This window comes from Choloepus didactylus, chromosome 1 (assembly GCF_015220235.1).
Source record: "Choloepus didactylus isolate mChoDid1 chromosome 1, mChoDid1.pri, whole genome shotgun sequence".
Taxonomy (NCBI): domain Eukaryota; kingdom Metazoa; phylum Chordata; class Mammalia; order Pilosa; family Megalonychidae; genus Choloepus; species Choloepus didactylus.
In genome coordinates, this window is record NC_051307.1 from 191,163,200 (window position 1) to 191,186,573 (window position 23,374).

General features: G+C 43.0%; 1 protein-coding gene across 1 annotated transcript in view; it reads right to left on the bottom strand.

The window, feature by feature from the left end:
- The window catches only part of SCN10A (sodium voltage-gated channel alpha subunit 10), an 84,356-nt gene that overhangs the window by 24,989 nt on the left and 35,993 nt on the right, over positions 1–23,374 (bottom strand). The window contains 5 exon segments of the mRNA XM_037847480.1: positions 182–319; positions 1,676–2,122; positions 3,608–3,967; positions 16,764–16,937; positions 19,516–19,754. Of these exon segments, the coding sequence (XP_037703408.1) occupies positions 182–319; positions 1,676–2,122; positions 3,608–3,967; positions 16,764–16,937; positions 19,516–19,754 (1,358 nt within the window).

The following is a 23,374-nucleotide window of genomic DNA, read 5'->3' on the forward strand; positions in this document are numbered from 1 at the left end:
CTGAGCTGCCCAGAGGCTGGGCAGGGACTTGAAAATTCCTAGGATGAGAAACTAGGCTATGTGGTCCAAGGCAGTCTGGAATGCCTGCCCTTCCCCCTGGCCCCCTCCTGCCAGACCCTCTCGTCCCACTGGTCAGCGTCTGTCCAGCTGTTCAACTTCTCCAGGAAGCTCACATACCTACCTCTGTGGGATCCTGAGAAGTAGCCTTGTCTTTCGACTTTTCACCCAGGTATTGAGCCAGATCCTCAGAGGACATCCCAGAGCCTGGGCTTCTGGGTGCCTGGTGGTCTTCATAACTCCTGACTTGCTGCAGTTGCTCCTGCTAGTGAGAGAGGGTCCCCACTGGGTACCTGAGTCCACCCTCAGCTGACTGTTTCTAAATTTGCAGAGATCTTGCACATCACAGACTGACACAGCCAAGGACCTAATATGTACAACTTACATACACACATACACTTGTGTGGAGTAAGCATGAAGACTCCATAGCCAGATAGATCTGGGTTTAAGTCTTGACTCCATTACTTACAAGCTGTGTGACCTTAGACAGTCTCTTTAACCTCTCTGATCTTCATTTTCCCCTTTCTGCAAAATTGAGAAGGCAAGATCTACTTCATTTGGTTATTGTGATGACTAAATATGTTAATGTTTGTAAAACACTTTGCATAAAGTGCTTGGCTCAATATATGTTAGCTATGGTTACTATGTCCTGTCCAGAGGTCAGACTGCCAGTGAACTTGGGCAATCTGGAGCCTCCCAAGATCCCCAGAGTAACTGAAAATGCCTCTGCATGGCAGACAGTCATCACAGAGTTCAAGTCCTATATTCTGGAGTTGGGTGATGCCCAACTATCCTCGGCTGCCACCCAGACAAAGGCATGTAAAATATGTCAGCTGATAACAGCAGCTGCTGGGACACAAGAGAAGTGACAGCTTCAGGGGAGGAAGGCTATGAAAGAGCTACAGACTCAAAGCACAGCTGACTGGGGCCACTTAGATGCCTGGCCAGCAGCCCTGCATGCTCCCAGGGCCCCACAGGGATCCCCATCTTCCCAGATTGTACAGAAGTGCATGACCTGAGTCACTGAGACGAGGTTGATGAGGGTTGATGTATCAGCTTAAGGTGGTAAGGAACCATGCATTGGATTTAAAAATATATGTTATCAAAAGGCTTAAATGTGCTTTAAATTCTTTGGTGCCAAAAGGAACAAGTGTCATTTCTCTGGGACATCACTTGTCCCAGCAGGGAACACTGGATAAGTGAGTCATGTAATAATCAGGCCTTCTTAGGGGGCTGGTGAAGATTAGATGTGTTGCTCTTGGACAAAATCCTGTTCTTAGAGAGATCCCATTAGCACCTCATGCATAGGGCCTGAGTAGGGCAGAGAGAATGGGGCAGCTGTGTGAAAGAGAATCCCCAAGCATCTCAAACTGGCCTGGGGATCAACCTTTGCCCCCTTCCTGTTCGCCTGGGGGAATTCTGACTCATTCTCCCAGGCCCAGCTCAAATGCCACCTTCTTTGGAAAGCTTGGCATTGCTCATAGGCCAAGCTCTTCGAGGCTGTGCCAGCCCTGATGTTGGAAAATCACTTTATCACAGTTTCCCTCCTGCTCTGGGTCACTCTAGCCTTGAGGCCCTTCCCTGCCTCCTGTGGCTGTCCCATGGGGAAAACGCTTACCTCCCTTTTAGGCACCACTTCCTGCCCAGAGCTCTGAGCATCCTCCTCATCCTCATCCTCCAAATCTTCGAGATCGGATTCACCCTCGGCAATGGGCACAGAGACCCACACGTTGGGATTGTTGATGAAGTCACTGTGTTTATCCCCGGGGCCTCTAGGAGAGGAGAGCCCTCCAGGGCTACCTGCAGCGGGGTCAGCAGCAACGTGGTTCTTGGCAGCGGAGCTTGAGGGTGGGAGTTTCACCACCAGCTGGGGTTCTGTTGTGGGCTGGAGGAAAAGGCAGGACCTGCGGAAGAAGTTGCAAAGGGCCTGCCTGGTGCGGCGGCCAAACACCTGGATCCGTGCCAGGGCCACTTGCAGGTTGTTCACCTCCCCATCGTCCTCTGGGGCTGTGAGGTTGTCAGCACTGAAAGAGTTCAGCAGCAGGGCGATGAACAGGTTGAGCACCTGAAGAGGAGGATGGAGGGAAGATCAGTTAATCGATGGGCTGAGACCTACCACAGCCCAATGGGCTGGCAGCTGGATGGCCACAGCCTCGGCCTCTTCCTGCCCACCAAGGACACCTTCCCTCTTGGGAGTATGGACATTCTGAGAGTGGCTGAGGAGAGCCTCAGGGCCCCACATGCCCAAAGATTAGAAGCACGTTCTCCACCATAATGGAAGATCACCCAGGACATTGAGGGGCAACAGAGAGGAGCAGGACCCAGCTGGCTTGGGACCACCCTCGTCTGTCAAAGCCTTGGGTTCTATCCCTCATCCTGGAATCCTGGGCATAGCTCCTCACTGCTTCCACCTTCGTGTTACTCACCTCTAAGCAGGGAGAGGGACTCTACTTTTCAGAGTGGTTGGGAAGATGAAAATGACAGGAGGGATGTAAAAGTGCTTAGAGGATTAGGGGCACTGTAGCTCTGTAGGGATGGCAAGTTCTGCCTGGAAGAAGGGCAGAGGTGGAGAGCAGGAGTTTCGGCCAGACCCACACTGGGGAATACAGGCAGAAGGCATCTCCAGCTCAGGGATGGGATGGGAAAGACTTAGAAGAGTCTGAATTCACTGTTTCATCCCCTCCCTTTGTTTAAGCTTCCACCTGTCTGTAAAACTCTTTTGGGGAAAAGAACTTAGGTTGGTTGACTTCCAAGGCTATAAGGAAGGGAAGCCCACATCCCACCATACAGCCAGCCAGTTCTGGGAAAGCAAGGATGCTGAATTCTAGAGCAGGGAGACAAGCTGTGGGTGAGGAGTTAGGCTGGAACAGTGAAGGGGTGCTGGGGCTGCTTGGCAGGATGGCTTCCAGAGGGACTTCTCCCAAACCTAGGAGGGGATTTTGTTACAATCATTGTTTCTTTTGATGCTGTTTATGACCCAGATTCTCTCTTTCGTTTTGTCCAATTGTGCTTGACCCTTGCTCCTAGCTTGGACCTGTGCTGTTTTGGAGAAATCAGTCAGCTCATGTTCCCTTGAGGAAAAATATCTTGTGAGACTTCTTACAGTGGGGAAGATTTTCCTTCAACAACGAAGAGCTACCATTTATTGAGTTTCTGCTGTGGCTACAAACACTGCACTAGGTAATTTGCAGTGTCCCATCTCCTGTAATTTAACTCTCCCAGTAAGCCCATGAGTAAGTAATATTTTCTTGGTTTTAAGGAAATTAGAGCTCAGAGAGATTAACCCTCTTGCCCTGGGTCACCCAGCTAGTAAATGGGATTCTAAACCAAGTCTTTCTCGATAATGTGTGCTCATTCCAGCAAGTCAGACTGCCTCTCAAGGGGCACTTCTTATAAAGTGTCCTACAGGACTTTGAAAAATCCAAAGACTGAAAATCAAGGAGGAACAATTTGGACATAAAAATGTGCAATGTCAAAGCTTTTTAGGATAACCCAGAAGTCTCCTCCGTTGCCCATGAGACAGTTGCTCCCAGTGGGGCTCACCACTCACCACCAGGTTCCCCAGCACCATCACTGTCAAGAAAAGGATGAGGCAAATGTATTTCTCGCCAACTTCCATGCAGTTCCACATGTTCTCAATCCATTCTCCACAGAGGATCCGGAAGACGATCAGGAAGGAGTGGAAGAAATCATACATGTGCCAGCGGGGCCATTCTTCATCGGGTTTGGCAATGTTTTTCCTTTTAATGCAGTAGCTTTCCCCAAGGAGCTGCTTGCCAACCAGAGCGAAGATAAAGACAATGATGGCCAAGATGATGGTGAGATTCCCTAGTGCTCCCACGGAGTTCCCGATGATCTTGATGAGTGTGTTTAAGGTTGGCCAGGACTTGGCCAGCTTGAAGACCCGCAGCTGCAGAGAAACAGACTATATCAGAACCTGGCAGCTGTTCTCACTGACCTTCATCTGAAGTTGTGTCCAGAAACCCAAAGTCTGGAAAATGTACAAGATAGCTCATTTCATTAAGACAGAATGCTTCCAGAGACCTCTCTTTCTATGTCATAAATTACTAAAAATTATGATCAGCCTTCCATGGTCCCTAAGAGTCATTGTACTTCACTGTGGCAAATTCAAGAGTCTTGTATTGGGATGGTGGACTTGCTGCATTTACTTTGTTTCACAGTCACAGGACTTATCCCTTGGGAAAGTGGACCCATTGTTTGGGAGTGTGGTAGGGAATGATGGAGCATACAAATAATTGAGAACAGGTCCTATTTTATCTGAAGGGAGGCTAGCCTCCTGCGGGTAGGGCATGGCCCACTATATTAGACAGGTGTTGGCTAAATATCTATTAGGACATTTCTCATCTTGGGGCAGTAGGCAACATCTGTTGCCCACACCAGCTCTGAAATTGCGTGTAAATATGATTTCATGGACCCAGCACTCATATATTAATTTTATCGACCAACCAACCTACTCCCTTATTGAACATCAGCCATGCACATGCACAGCACTGTGCTAGCCTGTGAGGCATACGGAGGGAGGTGTGTGGGCACCTGTCCTCATGGAGTTAATGCTTTAATTACAAAGACAAGACAAAGATCCACAAAGTCTTCATTGTTAACCCAAATGTGCTAAGTCTTGCGAGAGAGAAAAAGTGTTGTGCTGTGATGTATAAAGATATATAAACATTTAAAAAATACATTCGTATTGTTCTCTAATTAGTTAGAAAGAAATATCTGGGTTCAACTATCAGTGTATCAGTTGATAAATACTTAAGGAGCACCTACTAAGAGCCATTTTTCTGGCCTGGGTGCCAGGAAGCTGTGCTGAACAAAACTGTGTAGCAACAATTTTATCACCCACATTGCAATGAGTAAATCCTGAAGGAGGAGGCTTAATCCTCCATTTCTTTATGTGATGGGGAGATATATGTTCACCTTAGACCCAATCTGGAAGTTACTCTCCTCAACTGGGAGCAGAGCTTAAAACACCATAAATAAAAACTGAGGGTTAATAACTAGACTGAGCCCTTTTGTAGAGGGTATTAGGATAATGTGAAGTTCCTTTAACAACACAATTGATAAAATTCTTTGTTTTGACAGTAAACTCTGGGCGAATACAAAAGCAGAGGCTGGGAATAGGGTCCTGACATTTGTTAAAGCCATCCACCACACCATGAGCCTTGTAGGACAAACAGAACTGTGAGGGGCACAGGGAAAAGCCCACTGGCACCTGAGCAAAAAGACCAGGGCATTGACTCTCGCCTTGATCACACCTGGCTAAGGGTTTCCACTGGTTCCTTAGTTAGTGGGGAGAGAAGATTGGGAAATTAATATTAGACTCTCCTTAGAGCAGCAGTTATTGCTTTTTGTTCATAATTGAGCAGTGTTAAACACTAAGAAAAGTGTATATAATTCTCCTTACAGGGCTTGAGTCCAATTATTATCTATTAATTCTTTTGTCGTTTTATAAAAGGCAAAGAAAACAGAATCCCTGCAGGTGCTGTTATGGATCTTTAATGTTAGCCAGTCTGTCAACACATCTACAGAGTGCCTACTACTGGGGTTGTAGTGCCAAACGACCTGACCAGCTCTCGCTGATGCCAGGAATGAGTGGTAGAGGGGAGAAGCCCACCTGCAACCATGCTCTCCATGACCTCACCTCTACCCCCACCCAATTGCTCCCCACGGTCTTTGCCCACTTAGCATTACAGCAAAAGGATTTCTTCATATTGTCACACAATATTTACAAACAATTACTTTTAGTAGCTAAAGAATATTCATATTTAATTAATAATTTCTTTAGTTAATCTCATAACTAATGTAAAACTTCCACTTGAAAAAAAAAAGGCTGGAAGGAAATAAGCTAAGTTGGAAACACTGGATATTGTTCAATACCCAATTTTAGATTAAAACTTTTCTATATTTTTTGACTTAATGTAACAAGGCTACTTTCTTTCCACAATAGAATGAAAAGCAAGTCTAGTATCTGTCCTCTATTAGAGAGTTGACCACTTGGTGATGAAATGGGTCTTGCATTTGTGAAAAATATCAGAAGACAGCATAATATGGTGGACTATGATCTTGGATCCCCTTTACCATGGAAAACAGCTAAAAAGTCTGGATAATAAAATCTTAATTACACTGATGATCTATTAATAAAGTAAGTAATTCTTCATCCAAAAATTAAATTAATAGGAGAATTCAGAAAGATAAATAGATCACTGAGTCTAGCTTTTCCCCTGAGTTAAAAAGCAGCCAGGGAAAAAGATAAGATTACTTTTAAAGGAACAATAGTTAAATTGAAAGCTGACTACTTTCAGCCAGAATACTGTGGAAAGCCAGAATGGAGGTCAGAATACTGTGTAATAATACCTTCAAAGGAATCAGATAAAGTAACTATCCTATTCAAAATGGAGTGAATCTGAGCTTAGGTTTTAATGGTCTCATAAGGCATGAGGAGCAGGAAAAACAGTCCAGCAGGAAAAACAGTCTAACAGGAGTCCCTCCTCCCATAAGACTGGATCCAAAGATCCTGAGTATTATAAATAAAAAGAAATCCATACCTAGACATCTTATCATGAAATTGCAGAACACCAAAGACAAAGAGGAGATTTAAAAAGCATCCAGAGGAAAAGACAGAACAACAGTTAAAATGCAAGCCGACTGCTTTCAGCCAGAATACTGTGGAAAACCAGAATGGAGGTCAGAATACTGTGTAATAGTGTCTTCAATGCAATGAGATAAAATAACTATCAACTAGAATTTTGTATAAGTGAAATATAGAAGTGTATAAATGAAACAAGGACAAGGGCAAACTGAAGGGCAAATTTTAGATAAACAAAACTGAGAAAGATTACTGCCAGAAGGCAATCAATAAAAGAAATTCTAAAGGATGTACGGCAAGCAGAAGGAAGGTGATTCAAGAAGGAAGTTCAGATAAGCAGGAAGGTAAGAGCAAGAAGTGTGGAATATGAGAGTGAATCTAAACAAATACTGACTGGATAAAACAGTAATGCATCTCAGCATGTGGCAGAGTTGGATTAGATGGTTATCATTTACTTTTCTTCTTCTCAGACATAAAGGAAGACTATGTTTTCCAGCCTCACTTGCAGATAGATTGGGATCATGTTATTGGGTTCTGGCTGATGGAATGGAGACAGAAGCAATGCATACTACTTTCAAACAGAGCCAAAAAAACCCTTTACTTTTTCATCTGCTTCTGTTCCAGTTTTCTAATGCTGCCAGAATGCATAACACCAGAAATGGATTGGCTTTTATAAAGGGGTTTCATTTGGTTACACAGTTACAGTCTTAAGGCCATAAAGTATCCATGGTAATGCATCAACAATCGGGTACCTTCACTGGAGTATGGTCAATGGCATCTGGAAAACCTCTGCTAGCTGGGAAGATACGTGGCTGGCGTCTGCTCCGTAGTTCTGGTTTCAAAATGGCTTTCTCCCAGGACATTCCTCTCTGGGCTGCAGCTTCTCAGGGCAAACTCTGGGCTATTACCTCCAAAGCGTCAGCAAATCTCTGCTTTCAATGGCCATCTTCAAAATGTCTCTGTAAGCTGCAGCTCCTCCAAAATGTCACTCTCAGTTGCTCTGAGTGCCTTCTGTTTGCTGACTTTTTATATGGTGCCAGTGATTTAATTCAGACCCACCCTGAATGAGTGGGGTAACACCTCCATGGAAATTATCCAATCAGAGATCTTGCTCACAATTGACTGAGTTGCATCTCCATGGAAACACTCAATCAAAGAATTACAATCTAATCAACACTAATACATTAGCCCCCACAAGATTGCATCACAGATAATGGCGTGTTGGGGGACATAATACATCTAAACTGGCACAGCTTGCATGGCCATCATTGAAGGCAGTGGCATCACAAGATAGAATGATCTAGTGCTACTTACTAGAAGTAAATCTCTAGTGTGTTAAGCCAGACATTGAAAGGTTGTCACTGAAGCTGGTATAAAGTAGTAATTGAGTTATGTAGTAATAAGTAATTTGAGATCAATAATGTAGAAAAGAGAAGTTGCCATTTCAAAAACATAAGAAGTGTGGTACTTGTTTAGTAATCATGTGGTGGACAACAAGGAAACTGATGTAAGAAGGCTTGGAAAGAGTCGATCTGTGTCATGCAGTGGTAAAAGCACTGCCTATGATAATCCTGGGGCAGATTATGAGGCTCCTGAGCCCATAGCTCTGGGGAAAGTTTGGTAAAACAGAACCTTAGTATTGTGTGTTAGTTGTAATTGGTTATGGTGGCAAGGCATTACAAGAAAGAGACGAGCTCAGCAAAGATTTGCCTGGCTTATAAGAGGAAATGAAAGGAAATGGACTCCAAAAGCTTTGAGTCTTGAAGATTTGAAAAAGTATACTGCTTCTAGACCCCAAACAGTAAGCAATAGGATTAAGCCATAAAGTGTTAAAGACTATATTAGTTTCCTAGGCCTGCTGTAACAAATTACCACAAACTTAGTGGCTTAAAACAACAGAAATTTATTGTCTCATGGTTCTGAAATCTTGGTGTTGGCAGGGTCATGCTTCCTTTGAAGTCTCTGGGGGAGAATCATTTCTTGCCCCTTCTAGCTTCTGGTGGCTGCTCTCTATCCTTGGAGTAACTTGGTTTGTGGAAGCATAATTCCAATCTCTGCCTCTGTCACCACATTCCTTATACTTTGTGTTTCTCTGTGTGTCTTTTCATTTTCTGTCTCTTATAAGGAAACCCATCATTGGATTTGGGCCCACTCTAACCCATGTTGATCTTATCTCAAGATCCTTACCTTAATTACATCTTCCAAGAGCCTTCTTCCAAATAATGTCACATTTTGAGGTTGGGTTGATGCATCTTTTGGGGGGTTACTATTCAACCCACTATAAAGTTACAGTCAAAGTTTTCAATGAAATAAGCCAACTCTGAGTAAAGATTATATTAATGGTGTAGCCATTATTAAGCTGATAGAAAAAGCATGGGATAAGAAAGCAACAAAATAAAGCAAAATTGAGAACTTTGTCAGAGAAAGCACTGTGGATGTGTAAAACACAGAGAGGTCTGAAGTTGTCTTAAGTTTTTTAAGGAATTGAATTGCAAAAGAAACCATGATCCTGACTGAGAAAACCTTTGACTGTTTAAAACTGAAAACCAGCCTTGGCTTGCTGTCTTTCCACAAGCAAGAGGCAAGCTTTGAAGGCTCTGCAGGCTTTCTTCAGGTGTGGCCAAGTCACTTCTTGAAGGAGAGCCACTGAGAGCTGCATATAGGTAAGAAATAAATCTTTATTGGTCTAAGCCACTGGATCCCTGGGATTGTTAGTATAGCAGCTAGCATTATTTATCCTTATAAAGTTTTTTTTAACAAGATAAAATTAAAACACACAATAGTAGGTTGTGAAGGGGTAACTAGAATGGAAAGTTGTCCTAGAGGAAGGTAAAGATTCTACCTAATTTGTGACTTTGATTAAGTTAACTACCCACCCTGTAATTTCTGAGGTTAACTACTCAAAGAGTAGAAACAGACTATTTAATTTCCAAACCAGTAAAGGGGAAAATGGAATAAGGAAAGGTACCAAAATAAGTCAAGAAAGGATAAAGAGAAAGTGGGAGTGGAGGGTGATGGAGGGAGGGAAGAAAAGAAGTAAGAAAGGAGGGAGCTGGAGGGGGGAGGGAGCCATGGAGGGGGGGAAGAGAGAGCGAGGGAGGGAGGGAGGGGGAGAGAGTGTGAGCAAGCAAGAGAACTATAATGTTAAAACAAGGGAAATGTATAGAAAGCCCCAAATATGATAGACGCATATCCAAATATATCAGTAGTCACAATAAAATAAGTGGATGAAAGCTCTGGTTAACAGACAAATATTGGATTGGAAAAAAATCAAAAATCTAATTGCATGTATTTACAAAACATATATAAAAACCATAAGGATACTCAAAGACTATAAGTAAAAGGGTGGATAAAGGTGTGTTAGGCAAATTCTACACCAAAAGACAGCAAGGGTACCTAACTGATATCAGGCAAGTGACTTTAAGGCAAAAAGCATTTCCAAAGATAAAGAAGCTCAGTTCTTCATGATAAAAATTTCACTTTATTGGGAAGATATTACAACTTAAAGTATGTATGCACTTAATAATACAGCCTCAAGACAGAACCATAAGGAAAAAGAGACTAAACCATTATCATAGTGGGAGATATTTTCATATACTGCCCTCTCAGTAATTGCTTGAACAGGCATCCAAAAATAAGCAAGGATATAGAGTATTTATATCATACAGTAAGCATTCTCTTTCGGATGGATATATGCACCCTGCAACAGCAGAAGACACATTCTTTTCCAGCACACAAGAAACATTTTCAATATACCGAGCCAAAAAATTATCATTAAATTTCAAAGCATAACTATCGTACAGCAGATGTTCTCCGACTATAATACAATTAAGCTAGAACTCAATAGCATAAAGATAACTAGAAATAGCACACATGCTTTAAAATTAAGAAACTCATTTCTAAGTACCTTAAAGTCAAAGAATAAGTCAAAGTTGAAATTAGGAAATATTTAGAGTCATATAATAAGGAAAATTCTACATATTAAAGCAGTTCTTGGAAGGAAATTTAAGTCTTAAATAAATACATTAGAAAAGAAAATAAGCTGAAAATTTTTTCTTAAGAAGTTAGAAAAGAAGAGCAAAATATGCAGCATGGAGGATACATGTAATTACGATAAGATGCAGATTAACTGAGATAGAAAACATCAATGAAGTAGCTAGGATCAACAAGCCAAAGGTTGGTTCTTTGAAAAGATTAATTAAATTGACAAAGCTTTGGCGAGACTAACAGAGAAAAAAAATTAGAGAAAGTGCAAATCACTACTATTAAGAAAGGAAAAGGTGGCACAAGTACGGATGATACAGGCCCCTGAAAGATAATAGTATGCACAACATTATGTTAATCATCTTGAAAATCTAGATAAGGAAAAATTCTTAGAAAAATATAACTTAACAAAACCAACTTGAGAAATAGAAAACCTGACTAGTTCCATAGCTTTTAAGAAAATTAAATCAGTAGTTGCAAACTTTGACCCCCAACTAGTGAATTCTAACAAGGAACAAATAGTTCTAATTTTACTCAAAGATTGGGTTTAGAAGAAGAGGAATATTCCTCCACTCTTTTTGTGGAGATTAGCATAATCTTGATACTTGATACCAAAATCTGGCAAGGACAATGCAAGTAAGGAAAATTACAGGCCATTTACTACTCATCAACATGGATACGGAAATTTCAAATTATTAGCAAACTGAATCTTCCAACATATTAAAAAAATGCATCATGACCAAGTTGGGTTTATCTCAGGAATGCAAAGTTGACTTACCATTAGAAAATCAATTAACATAATTCACCACTTTAATGGATTAAAGGAGAAGCCATGTGATTATCTTAATACATGCAGAATAATTGTCTGATAAAATTAAATATTCATTCAATAGAAACATTCTTAACAAAAGAGAGCTTCATAAACCAATAAAGGGTATTTTAAAAAGAACTTGCCACAAACATCAGACTTGGATTGAAAGGCTCCCTGTGGGATCTGGAAAAAAGCAAGGATGCCTGCTACTAACACTTCTTTTCAACATTGTACTGGATGTCCTAACCAGTATAATTACACTATAATAGTGTATTAAAAAGAAACAAATAGTAAAAGAATTAGAAAAGAAGAAACAAAACTCATTATTTTGCACAAGATTATGTTCAAAGAAAATTCAAAAGATATATTATTAGAATTAATAAGAGCAATTTCCAGATGCAAAAATAGTAAATATAAAAATTCAAGATAAATTAAAAAAAACAGTTTAAAAAGGACGTTAAAAAAGAGATGTCATTTAGAAGAACAGAAAGACTAGGAAGTACCTAGGAATAAATCTAACTAAAGATAAGCAAGACCTTTATGGAGAAAATAATAAATCATTATTGAAAGACATTTATTTAAGGATCCAAATAAATGGAGAGTATACTGTCTTCATAGACTGGAATATCACGTAATGTAAAAGTGACAGTTATTCCAAAATATATTGGTAGATTACTGCAATCCCATTGAAAAACTTGCAACAGTTCTGTGTATATGTGCGTGTACAACTTGACAAGCTGATTCTAAAATGAACATGGTAGTACAGGGGCCAAGATATTCTTGAAGAAGTATAGCAAGGTGGGTGATTTGCCTTGCCAGACACAGACCCATTTAAAGCTGTTGTAAATAAGACAGTGTGGTATTGGTACATTATAGACCAATGGAATAATAGAGTAAGACCTTAAATGATGGGAAGAGGAACGAAGATTATTTGGGAAAGAGGAAAAAGAAAAAGGATGCAGCATTTCAATTTCTTCCTTCTTTCCTTCTTTTTTCCTTCTGTCTTTCTGTCCTTTCATCAATCAACAGATGTCTATTGAGTTACTACTATGTGCTGGGCCTTGTATTATGTCCTTGGGACAGAATGGTAAATAAGAAAACTGATTCTTGCTTCATGGAATGTAAGGATAATTCTAGACTCTGAGAAATAGATTAATTGATGAGTGAATCCAACTTCAGACAGTGTAGTTGGGAAGAGCCTTTCTCCTGAAGTGACATGTAAGTTCAGTCCAAAGAAATGGGAGTGAATGAGCTAAGTGAAGAGCTAGGGGAAAGGCCTTCCAGGCAAAGGAGAAAAAATGTGCAAAGGCCCAGGGCCAGGAAATTTCTGTTATGTGTGAGGAAGAGAGAAGAGGTCTTTATGACTGGGGCAAAGTGAGCAAGAGGGAAATTATTTGGAGAAGTGGCCAGGGTTTGATTATGCAGGACTTCATAGACCATGATAAGGACTTTGAATTTTATTCTCAGAGCAATGGGAAACCTTGGAAGTTGGTAGTCAAGGAAGAGCCATCATCTGAGTTAAGTTTTTAAAAGATCACTCTAGCTGCTAGAGTCTGGGCAGTGGAGTTAGAGATGAGTAGACAGATTTTAGATGTATTTCTGGAACTGTAAGCAGTAAGACATGGAGATGGATGGGAAGTGAGGGATGCGGGAAATAGTGGGATCAAGGGTGATTCTTCGGTTTTTGGCTTGAGCAAAAGAGTGAATCGTGATGTCAATAAACAAACAATGAATGTCTGGAGAAGACAGTTTTTGGGGAAGAGGTAGTGAGGAGATCCTTGGTAGATGTGTTAAATTTGCGGTGACTACTAGACATCCAAATGGAGAGGACATGTAAGGAGTTACATATAAAAGCCTGAAGTTCATGAAAGAGATTTAGGCTGGAGATACAGATCTTGGAGTTGTCAATGTATACTTGGCATTTATAACTCTACTGGAGAATCTCTGAAGACAAAGAAGAAAATAAGGCCTTGCAGGCTCTAAGTATTAGAGATGGAAGAGTCAGGTATGAGAAAATCCGGAAGAGGGAGTTTCAAGAAAATGTTTCAAGAAGGAGAGGGTGGTGATTCTGTTCAGGCCTGCTGACAAATTAAGATCAGAACAGAAAAGCAAATTTTGGATTTGGCAACATAAAAATCATGGGTGACCTTGTCTAACAAGAGGCCATCCTAGTGGAGTGGAGACAGAATCCATATTAGAGAATATTGAGTGGGTAATGAGAGGTGAGAAAGCCAAGGTGTCGCCTATTTGGAAAAAGGTGAGGCTGTAGCTGGAGTGTGACCTAAGTTTTTTGAGATTGGCGATAACTGAAAGTGTGAAATCCTTGAGAAGGAGAGATGGAATGGGGTCCAAGCGCTAGTGAAGACAGAGGTCTATAAAAGCAGCAGGAACATCACTATTATCTCAGGAGAAATGCAGAGAAGCTGAATGCAGACATGTCCATGGAGAGATGGGGGGCACATGATTGAGGGTGTTCTCAGAAGGCTTCTATTTTCTTGTTTCAGTATGAAGGCAAGATCATCAGCTGATAGTGGTTGGGAGTTAGTGTAGGATGGGAGAGAGGAGGTAGAATAATTGAAGAGGAAGGTGAAGGCAGGAAGTAGTCATCTTGGAGTGTAGGAAACCAACTAACTAGATAATTAAGACTTTAATAAGTTATCAGGCCATTTTGAATGTCCTTTGGAAGTCTGTGGTCAGTACTTTAAAATGAAACTGACCAGCTGGGTTGTGTGATTTTCCTGCAATAGTGTCCACAGCTCAGGCGTGGGCATGGTAGGGATATTTGAGTTCAGCTCCAGGGCAGGGTTTTGCAAAAGGGAAGAGGGATAAGGTAGTTGAGTTTCTTTTCAATAGCATAATAATATATTGATGGACCATATTTCTAAGCCAAGGAATGAGGGAAATGGAGATGGTGGGGGAAGGGGACTAACAGCCCCCAAGAAAATGTGGGGATTGCTGGCTGTGGTTAGGGAAGTGTGAGTTGACAAGCCTGGATGTATCAGGAAGTATCAGAAGGACATGCACTTGGAGAATTCTGTAGACCTAAAATGTGAAGAAAACCTGCCTATTTTTGACTGTTTGGGGATTTAGGCTTCATGTAATCAAAACAAAAGTAACCCATAGAACTTAAAGCAACTAACTTGTATTTCCCAAAGTGTACCAAAATTTTCACATTCCATTAGGAAGTTGTACCCTCTCTGGAACACAGAGACTCCGGAATCTTGTTCCCTCAATGCTTGTGCATGGATGTCTCACACTGACTACTAGCTTAGGTGCCCACCTCTTTGTTAGTGACTGACAGCTTCTGTCATCAGGGAGACTCCACAGGGGGAGCAGGTGCTGCCCCCTCAGACCCCTGAACCCCAGAAACCCAGGGCAGACATGGAGGTCTCTCTTTCTCCTCCAGTTCTTAGCAATGGCTTTTGTTCCCTGCCCCTGACCCTCACACAAAGCCCCCCAAACAGCTGTCTCATGCCAAGCCTTTCTGGACTCGGCCTGTCCTTGAGAACAGTAATTGGACCTCTCCTGATTTAGGGAAAAAGGTAGGACAGGAGTGCCCTGCCTAATGATGGTGGAAAGAGCAGTCTATATCACCAGCTGTTGAGGATTTGGCTTAGCTCAACCTCTTGTCATTATTCTCTAGATAGTTAGAGAAATCTATACTCCTAAAAATGTGATTTCATTCCTGCTTCCCAAAGTTTCCAGGTTGTGGATAAAGAGCCCTGCAGGCCCACTCTGTGCTTCTCCACGGGAAGTGAGGGAACCATCACCTCAGGCACATGGCATCAACCAGTGGTCCAGGGCACAAATACCTCCCAGGAAATCCCTTGTTAGGCTTTCAGAGTGTTTTTGCCCCTCTCGGTTGAATTAGTAGATGATATTAAAATATTCAGATAAAAATCTGGATTTCTGGTTTCTCATGAAAAATTGGAAACTCTGACTATAGAGGGACAGAGCCAACTCTGTGGTAACTCCAAGGGACACAAGTCATATTGATTTCTATGTAAATACCCCTCCCCAGAGTTGTGCACTAGGTTAGGTCCACCTGATAGGACTGAGTAGGTGTTTAGACAGGGCAATATCCAGTGCCAACATCTCCTCCTTGGCCAATTCTGTTTCACTGACTGCCTGGGTCCTGCAGGCATTTGAGTTTGCCCACCCTTGAGATTGGTAAATCAAGTCCAGGAGTTCAGTGCTGTCTCACTGGCCCAACGATGGGACATCAAGCATACTTCCCAGCCTAATGTCTCGCTGCTGCCCTGAACTACCTGGCCTCTTCAAGCCCCAGATGCCAAGCATTCCTCCAAACTGCCAAGCTGGCATTTGGTGAGATTGTTGAGCTCTCTCTTCTGCATTATGTCATCTCTTTCTAAGACCAGACTCTAGGCTCTCAGTTGGCAAGGAAAGACTACTGAGAACAAGGGGCTGGTATTACCAAGCCATGTCATATCTTCAGGGCTCTTGTCCACACTCAAGAGTCAGGGAGGTGCCAATCTTCATCCAGATGGCCTGGAAACTTCAGAGACCCCAGAGGCACCAGTCTTTCCTCCTGGGAATCTGACAGCTCTTACAAGAGTGGGTGGCCTTGTAAGAGCAAGGGCAATGGGGCAACAGTTACTTGAGGGCTTGTAGAGGGCCTCCTGGAGCTGAGTTTGGGGAAGGGGCAGACAATTGTGGTTAGCAGGAGGCAGTTTATAGGTGCTGGGAACATTTTGGACTGTGATTTACAGTGATGTGAAATCAGAGAACAGCCTGCTTGTGGTGGGAAGGAGCTGGGGTTCTGGAGTCAAGCAACTGGGACTTGAATTCCAGCTCTCCTGCTAGCTCAGGAGCTGTGAGATTTTGGGGTCCATTCTGTGTCTCAGTTTTTCTCACCTATCCATGGGGATATTAAAAGCAACTGTGTCTCAGTTTGCTGTGAGCATAAAGTGAGGTACTTTATGTCAAGGGTTTAGCACTGTGCCTGACATACTCAAAGTGCTCAATAACCTTTAACTCCTGTTGTTATTATTGCTATTGTGATTTGATAAGAGAACAGGAAAGGTGCTTGAAGTCCCTTCTTTGTGCAGATGAGGGGACTGAAATGAGAAGGGAGAAGGCATGTCCCCATTTTGAGTCTGAAAAACTGCGACCAGAGCCCAAGTCTTCAGACTCCCAGGTGCCATGTCCTGCCTCCCTCCCATGGGAGTGAGAAGGAAGAGGGAACTGGCTGGTGGAGCCCCCAAAGGACAGCATCCATTCCCAGGGCTGGGCGTTCCTGAATCTGGGAAGGAGTTTCCCCAAGTCTCCAAGAGAAAATGTTACCAGGCGGAAGGTCCGCAGCACAGACAGGCTTCCTTTCTTGGACATGCCCAGCTCCACCAGGCTCAAGGTGACAATGATGCAGTCGAAGATATTCCACCTCCTCTGGAAGTAGTAGTAGGGGTCAAAAGCGATGATTTTGAAGACCATTTCAGCAGTAAAAATTATGGTAAAGACCTATTGTGGATGGAAACAAGCTTTCATCACAGTGGGATCTGTGGACTCAGGAGACAATGGCAAATGGCAGCAGGAAAGTGTTTTGATTTTAAAATAGCAAATCCTCTTATCTTTTTTTCTTTTTTCAATTTCTTTGTTATCTGCAGGTTCTGGAAGGATTTGGGATAGAACAGTCAATGTGGCAGAATAGAAAAATCTCTGAACCAGTGTTTGGGGAATGTGCAGTACAGTACCTGCCTCAGTTTTTCGTACGAAATGGTGGTAGAAGTGGTAAAGTGGGAACAATCATTAGGATAATAATTATAATTACATAATTATATAAATGAGAAGCCAGTCTTATTCTGTAGTTAAAAAGTATGTGTTGCGGGGCAACTCAGACTTAGATACAAGTCCTAACTCAGCCATTTCCCGGCTTGTATAAGCTTGGACAAGTAGCTCATCCCCTCTGTACCTCAATTACCTCATCTGTATAATGGGCCTAAAATGAGATATTGCAAGTGGAGTTCTTAGCAAAAGACCTGGCAGATAGTATTTCATTAATAAATAATAGCAAGAACGATGATAATACATTTTCTCTAAGGTTTTTTTTCAGCGCTGAGTGTCTTTAAGTTGACTGTTAACAATTAATAGGATAGAATTCTGAAGCTGAAAGGGATCAGGACAAGGCTCAGGTCACACAACAACCAACAAGGAAGGGAGACAGTAAGGAAAAAAACAAAGACTAAGATCAGTTGCTTTTCTCTCATGGAATCTTAGCAAATCATCTCAGCAGCCTGGGAAACAGGAGATTGCATCTTTTTTACAGGGAAAGAAACAGGCTGAGAGTTCAAGTAGCTTGCCCAATACACAAGACTGCAACTATGTAATTCAAAGAGCATCTATTGAGTGCCCTCTGTGGGCAAATCAGTGTGATGTGGTGGGGGACAGGGATGGGGTGCTATGTCCTAGAGAGATACCTGGGTCAACTCTGGTTCCACCCTCACCTGCTGTTCCACCTTGGGCAGGACACTTAAACTCTCTGAGTCCTAGTGCTCTCTTCTATAAACTGAGGATGATGAGAACCTCACAGTGTTATTTGTGTTATCACAGTGTTGTGATGCTTAAACGAGTTAACGTTTATAAAGCACGGGACTCATTCATTGTAGGCACCAAACAAATGCCTTTCTTCTGTGCTGTGTCACAAGTAGGAAAGGATTTTTCCTCTCTCTAGCTTCAACTTCTCCAACTGTAAAATGAGGGTGTGGGCACAAAGGTCTCTTCCATAAGGTCCTCTGTTGTCTTATGCTGACTTGGAAATAAACTCTCCTGTCTCATTCCAGTATCCCTTTTTTATATACTCTTTAAATAGAATGTGACTTCTAGCCTGGGTGACACCAAACATAAAGCATGCTGATTCCACAGTACCCCAGAAGCTACTGGATTCCCTTTCACATATCTGGATTATAGGACAGGGGAGGTTTCTAGGGAAGATGAGTCACATTTCCTCTGGTGCCCCTCCCTCCAGCTAGATCTGAGCCCGTGTTCAAGGAGTGCGAAGAGATGGATGGTCCTGGTAGACCTGGAAGACCAGTTCCAGTCGGGTGAAAATGGTGTGGGCTTGGAGGCAGGGCTCTGATCTTTCCTAGCTTCTGCTTGTTGTGTACATGTGCACACACACACAGTTATGCACGTTCACGACTCACATATGCATATCCACATGCACATTTGTGCAGTAGCAGGTCCTGTGAGGTGATTTAGCCTTTAAGAAGTATGGGTTCTGGAATCTGCCCGTGTTCAAATCCGAGCTCTGCTACTTACTCACCTTGATGACCTTGGGCAAACATTTAACCTCCTGGGCCTCAGTTTTTCAATCTGTAAAAGGGGATAATAATAGTACCTAACCACATAGGGCTGTTGTGCAAATAAAATGAGATAAGCCACAGGAAGCATCTGAAACCATGTCTGGCCTAGCATAAGTGCTCAGCTAAAGTTGGCTATTACTATTAGTCTTGTGGGTGGGGTATGGGTTGAGAGAAGTTGCTATTCCTCTAAGTCAGATAATTTACTCAGCTTGTAGCAAAATCCAGCATGGATTTTATCTTGTTAAATGCAAATAATATTTAAAAATAATGGAGACAGATTTAAAATAGTGTCATGTCTAAACCAGATTCTCTGTTGCTTTGTTAGATCAAAATGACCTTAAATGATAACATTGAAAAGTCCTGACCACTATATCTTTCAGTCATAAAAAGATAAGTAATAGAACTAGAAGGAACTTTACCAAGTCCATAGACAGTCTTAGATGGGAAAGTGTCATTTATCTTCATTTCACAGTAGAGGCAATTGAGGTACAGAGAATTCGAGTGGTTGTTTTAAGTTCTGTAGAGAGGGAACTGTCCCCCTTCCCTGTGCTCATTCATTCCAACACAGTTTCCACCAGCTGAGCCCAGGTCCTCCAGGCTTGACGGCCATACATCTCCTGCACTGCCCCCTCTGCTCTTAGCTAACAAGATCAGAATTCCAGTGAATGAGGGCATGCCCCCACCCCACCCGAAGCCCCCCAGCATGCAGCGTGGGCAGTGCCTCCCAGTGCACTCACGATGTTGCCTATCTGGAGCATGGCGTTGAAGGCAGGGCTCATGCCGTGATGCTCCAAGGCCATGAAAACTGTGTTCACCACGATGCACAAGGTGATGGTGAGCTCTGCAAAGGGGTCCGTTACAATCCCAAAGAGAAGCGTCTTGAGTTTCACCCAGGTGGGGCAACACTCCCAGATCAGATACTTCCGAGCCAAGCTGGTGAAGCAGGGCGGGCACCTCTGCTGAGACTCCTCGAGTTCTGCATCACAGGTATGGTCAATGACAGCCGTCAGAGCGCGTTGCCTCAGCCCCCCAACCCGTGGTCATCTCCTAGACACTGTCATCACTATTAACCACCGTCTCCAACAGCTTGATTCCAGCCTTCCCTCTCTGTGATGAGCTCCTTTAGCTCAGCAACTCCAGTCTGATCTTTGTTGTCATCTAGTCCTCCAAACCTTAGACCTTTGACTATACTTTTTTACTGCCCACCACCAATGTTATGTACTTACTTCTCAACTTATCCAGCTTGGATTTCATGTCCATTGCTCCATTTACTCCCTTGTAGGACCCTCAATTCCCTTGCTCCTCTCCACCTCCGTTGTACTTGCCTGGCAAAACCCCAATGTGAATAAACCCAGCTTGCAGCCCACTCTGAGCCTGAACCCGAGCAGTTGAACCTGGATGGAGAGTTAACTATGCTGTTGGGTACCACTATTGAGATTCATGATCCCAGCTTGAATCCTGCCCAGGATCCTGCTGAGTTTCTTTCATCCATCCACTCCTTCACTCTTCCAGGCTACCATTCTCTTTCCTTCCTCTCTTCTTGAACTCCAACTTCTTCTCTCCACTACTCACACTCAAAAAATGAGCTCACTTAATTTTACTCAGAATATAGAATTGCTCACGAAAGAACTTGCTCACCTTCTTATTCCAAGTCTCCAACCCATGGGCAAGTCCATCCCCATATTCTGCCATCTGGCCCATCACAGTGCATGCACCCCTTCCACAGCATACGGCCCCTCCCCTCTTTGCTCCTCGAGGCCTGTGTTAGCCCCTCCTTCCCCTTACTGACCATTCCCATCAGCAGGCAAACATGCTTTCATTATTTCTCAATCCTGAAAAAGGTCCCCCTGCACCCCATGTCCTCCTCCAGCTATTGTCTCCTTAACAGCGAAATTCCTCCTATGAGTGTTCTACACTTACCTTTTCCACTCTCTCATCTCCTGTTCTCTCCCCAGCCCCTGGAATCAGGCTTTGACCCCCACCAGACTGAAACTGTCAATTTCCAGTGATCATCTTACTCTGCCACTTACAGCATTTGACAGAATTTATTATACATTCCATGCAAAGCTTTTCCATTTGGCTTCCAGGACATCAAGATTTCTTGGTTTCTCTCCCACATCAGTCTGTAAATCCTTTCATGACTCTGACAGCATCAGGTACCCTTTATGCATCCCATGGGAATCATGGATAAAATATTCAACCAGAGAAGATCACACTGGGCTGATAATTTGAACTCTTTGACATAACCCAAGGAAGGCTTTGTCCAAATTCTCTTTAAAATGTCATTGTTTTTCCTGTCTTTCTTAGTCTTCTCTCATAGTACCTTCCTTGCTGGGAACTCTGACTTTCCCCAAGATATCTGAACATTCCTTATTTTCTTCCTGCCCATCAGTTCAGGTCATTATAAATTAGCATTGCTCCTCCAAATATCAATTCTGTGGAACATACTCATTCATCATTCACTCAATTTGCTGAACACTTACTAGGGGGCATGCACCGCTCTTCTAAGTACTGGAGAGTGGGAGGTGAGCAAAACAGACACATCTCTGCCCTCATGGAATTTACAGCCCCAGTGACTAATAATAACCAATACCTGTTGAGTATTGGCTATGAGCCAGTCATGTTTCTAAGCACTTTGCTTATCCTAACTCAATGTAATCCTCACAAGATGCTGCAAGATAAATATGTTTCTACTAATTTTACAGTTGAGAAAACTGAAGCACAGAGTAGTCAATGGAGTCCAAAGGTCACACAGCTTACCATCAGTGGCAGAGCCAGCATAGAGACCCAGGCAGTCGGGCTCCAGGGCCTGTGTTCTTAACCACTACCCTCTGTTGCTTCTCTCATCTACCCCAGGACCTGAATTGGTCTTACACAAATTGGGTGTGTTTAGGGCCCACATTTTGTTCATTTCTGTCTCATTCCTGCAAAATGCATTGCATTTGTGGTTACTCTGTCTGGAATTCTCTCCCCCCAGGTTCTTACAAGGCTGATTCCCTTACTTCATTCAGATTTCTGGACCCCGGGGAGAGAATGGCCTTCCACAGCTACCTCATCTAAAATAGCCCCTCCCCCTTATCCCCACTCTCCCTCTCTTCCTTTATTTTTTTTTCCTAGTTCTGATCAGTACCTGGATATCTATTTGTTTTTATCATTTTATCCATCCTCTCTGCCCCCCAGTATGCAGACTCAATGAAAGCAGATCTATTTCTTGTTCACCACTGAATCTCCAGCACCTGGAATAATGGCAGACACATAGCAGGTGCTCAAAAATTGTTTGTGGGTGAGTACATAAATGAAAGAAGAAGGAAAAGGAAGCTTGACAGTGCTGGGGAGTAAATGAAAAAGCAAGCCATTGCATTTAAAGCTTGCTCTTGGATGACTAGTAACAAAAATGAATTCCAAGCATCCCCACAAAAAAAATCACAGGCACAGCAACATGGTGAGATTCCATGTAGCCAGGAAAATGTGAGGAGTACACACACTGTTACAATGAAATGTGATTATTAAATAATTGGTAGTAAGGAAAAATAATAGAGCCTGTACTCACTGCTGTCACTGGAATGGGTACACATTTCTGAAACACAAACTCAGGTATGTGAGAACTGTAACTTAAGGTTTTACTTTTTTCATATTTGAACTCAGTTTATATCACAAGTCCCCATCCTGGGAACATTCTTTTGGTTAATTCAGTGTCTGAAACCACTTCCTTATCTGAGGTCGTCTCTGAGTTCTGGGGGCTCAAGGTTGGGGGAGTGTGGAGCTGGTCCTTGGTTACTGTTAAATGCATTTTACTTGAATCCTCATTGTTCCCATCTGGTCTTGGGTAGGAGAGTCCACTGAGAAGGCTGTTACGTCTTTGCCTCCCCAGGTCTGGCTGTCACTCATCTTTCCATAGCCTTCTGTGTGGGTGAGGTTATCACCCAGCTACTCACCCATCACTCTGCGGCCATAGTGCACTCTCTGAGGCTGCCTCAGGTCTCCCCTACCCAGGCACATTGCCACCCAGTTCTACTCTATAGTTTCTGGGCCATGTTGGGTATGTGGCCTTTCTCTAAGGTTTGCCACTTCTGGTTCTCACCTAGAAAGTGAGACACAGACTGGCTCTGTTCTTTTGGGTTTCTATTTTCCTCTATGCCCTCCCCTCCAATCAAGATTCAGCCCAAGGTTGGAAGGAGAGGACCCAGGGCCCCTTCTCAGGAACCACCAACACCCAAGCTCCCTTCTCCCTCCTCCAATCCAGGACATGTTTAATTTGTCCAGTGGAGATGAAGGATAACTGGATCTGACTAAGGCCACGTTCTCCATAACCTAGGGGAAAATAAAGGCTCAATGGGAGAGATTCATGCTCAGGGTGAGGAGGATGCAGCCATGCTCTGTGTGGTCCACATTAGATAGGAACTTGTGTGAACAGGCAGTCATGATCCCGGGCCACCCTTTCCTTCCACCCCTTGGCTTTGTGTAAGCACCTGAAACTTAGAAGCATCCCTGGGGAGACTGAGTGGAGTTCCCACTTGATTGACAGAACCACAAATTGACAAGGATTTCCTTAATTTGACTGACATTAGTTGTCCAACACTCAGCATAATTTGGGAG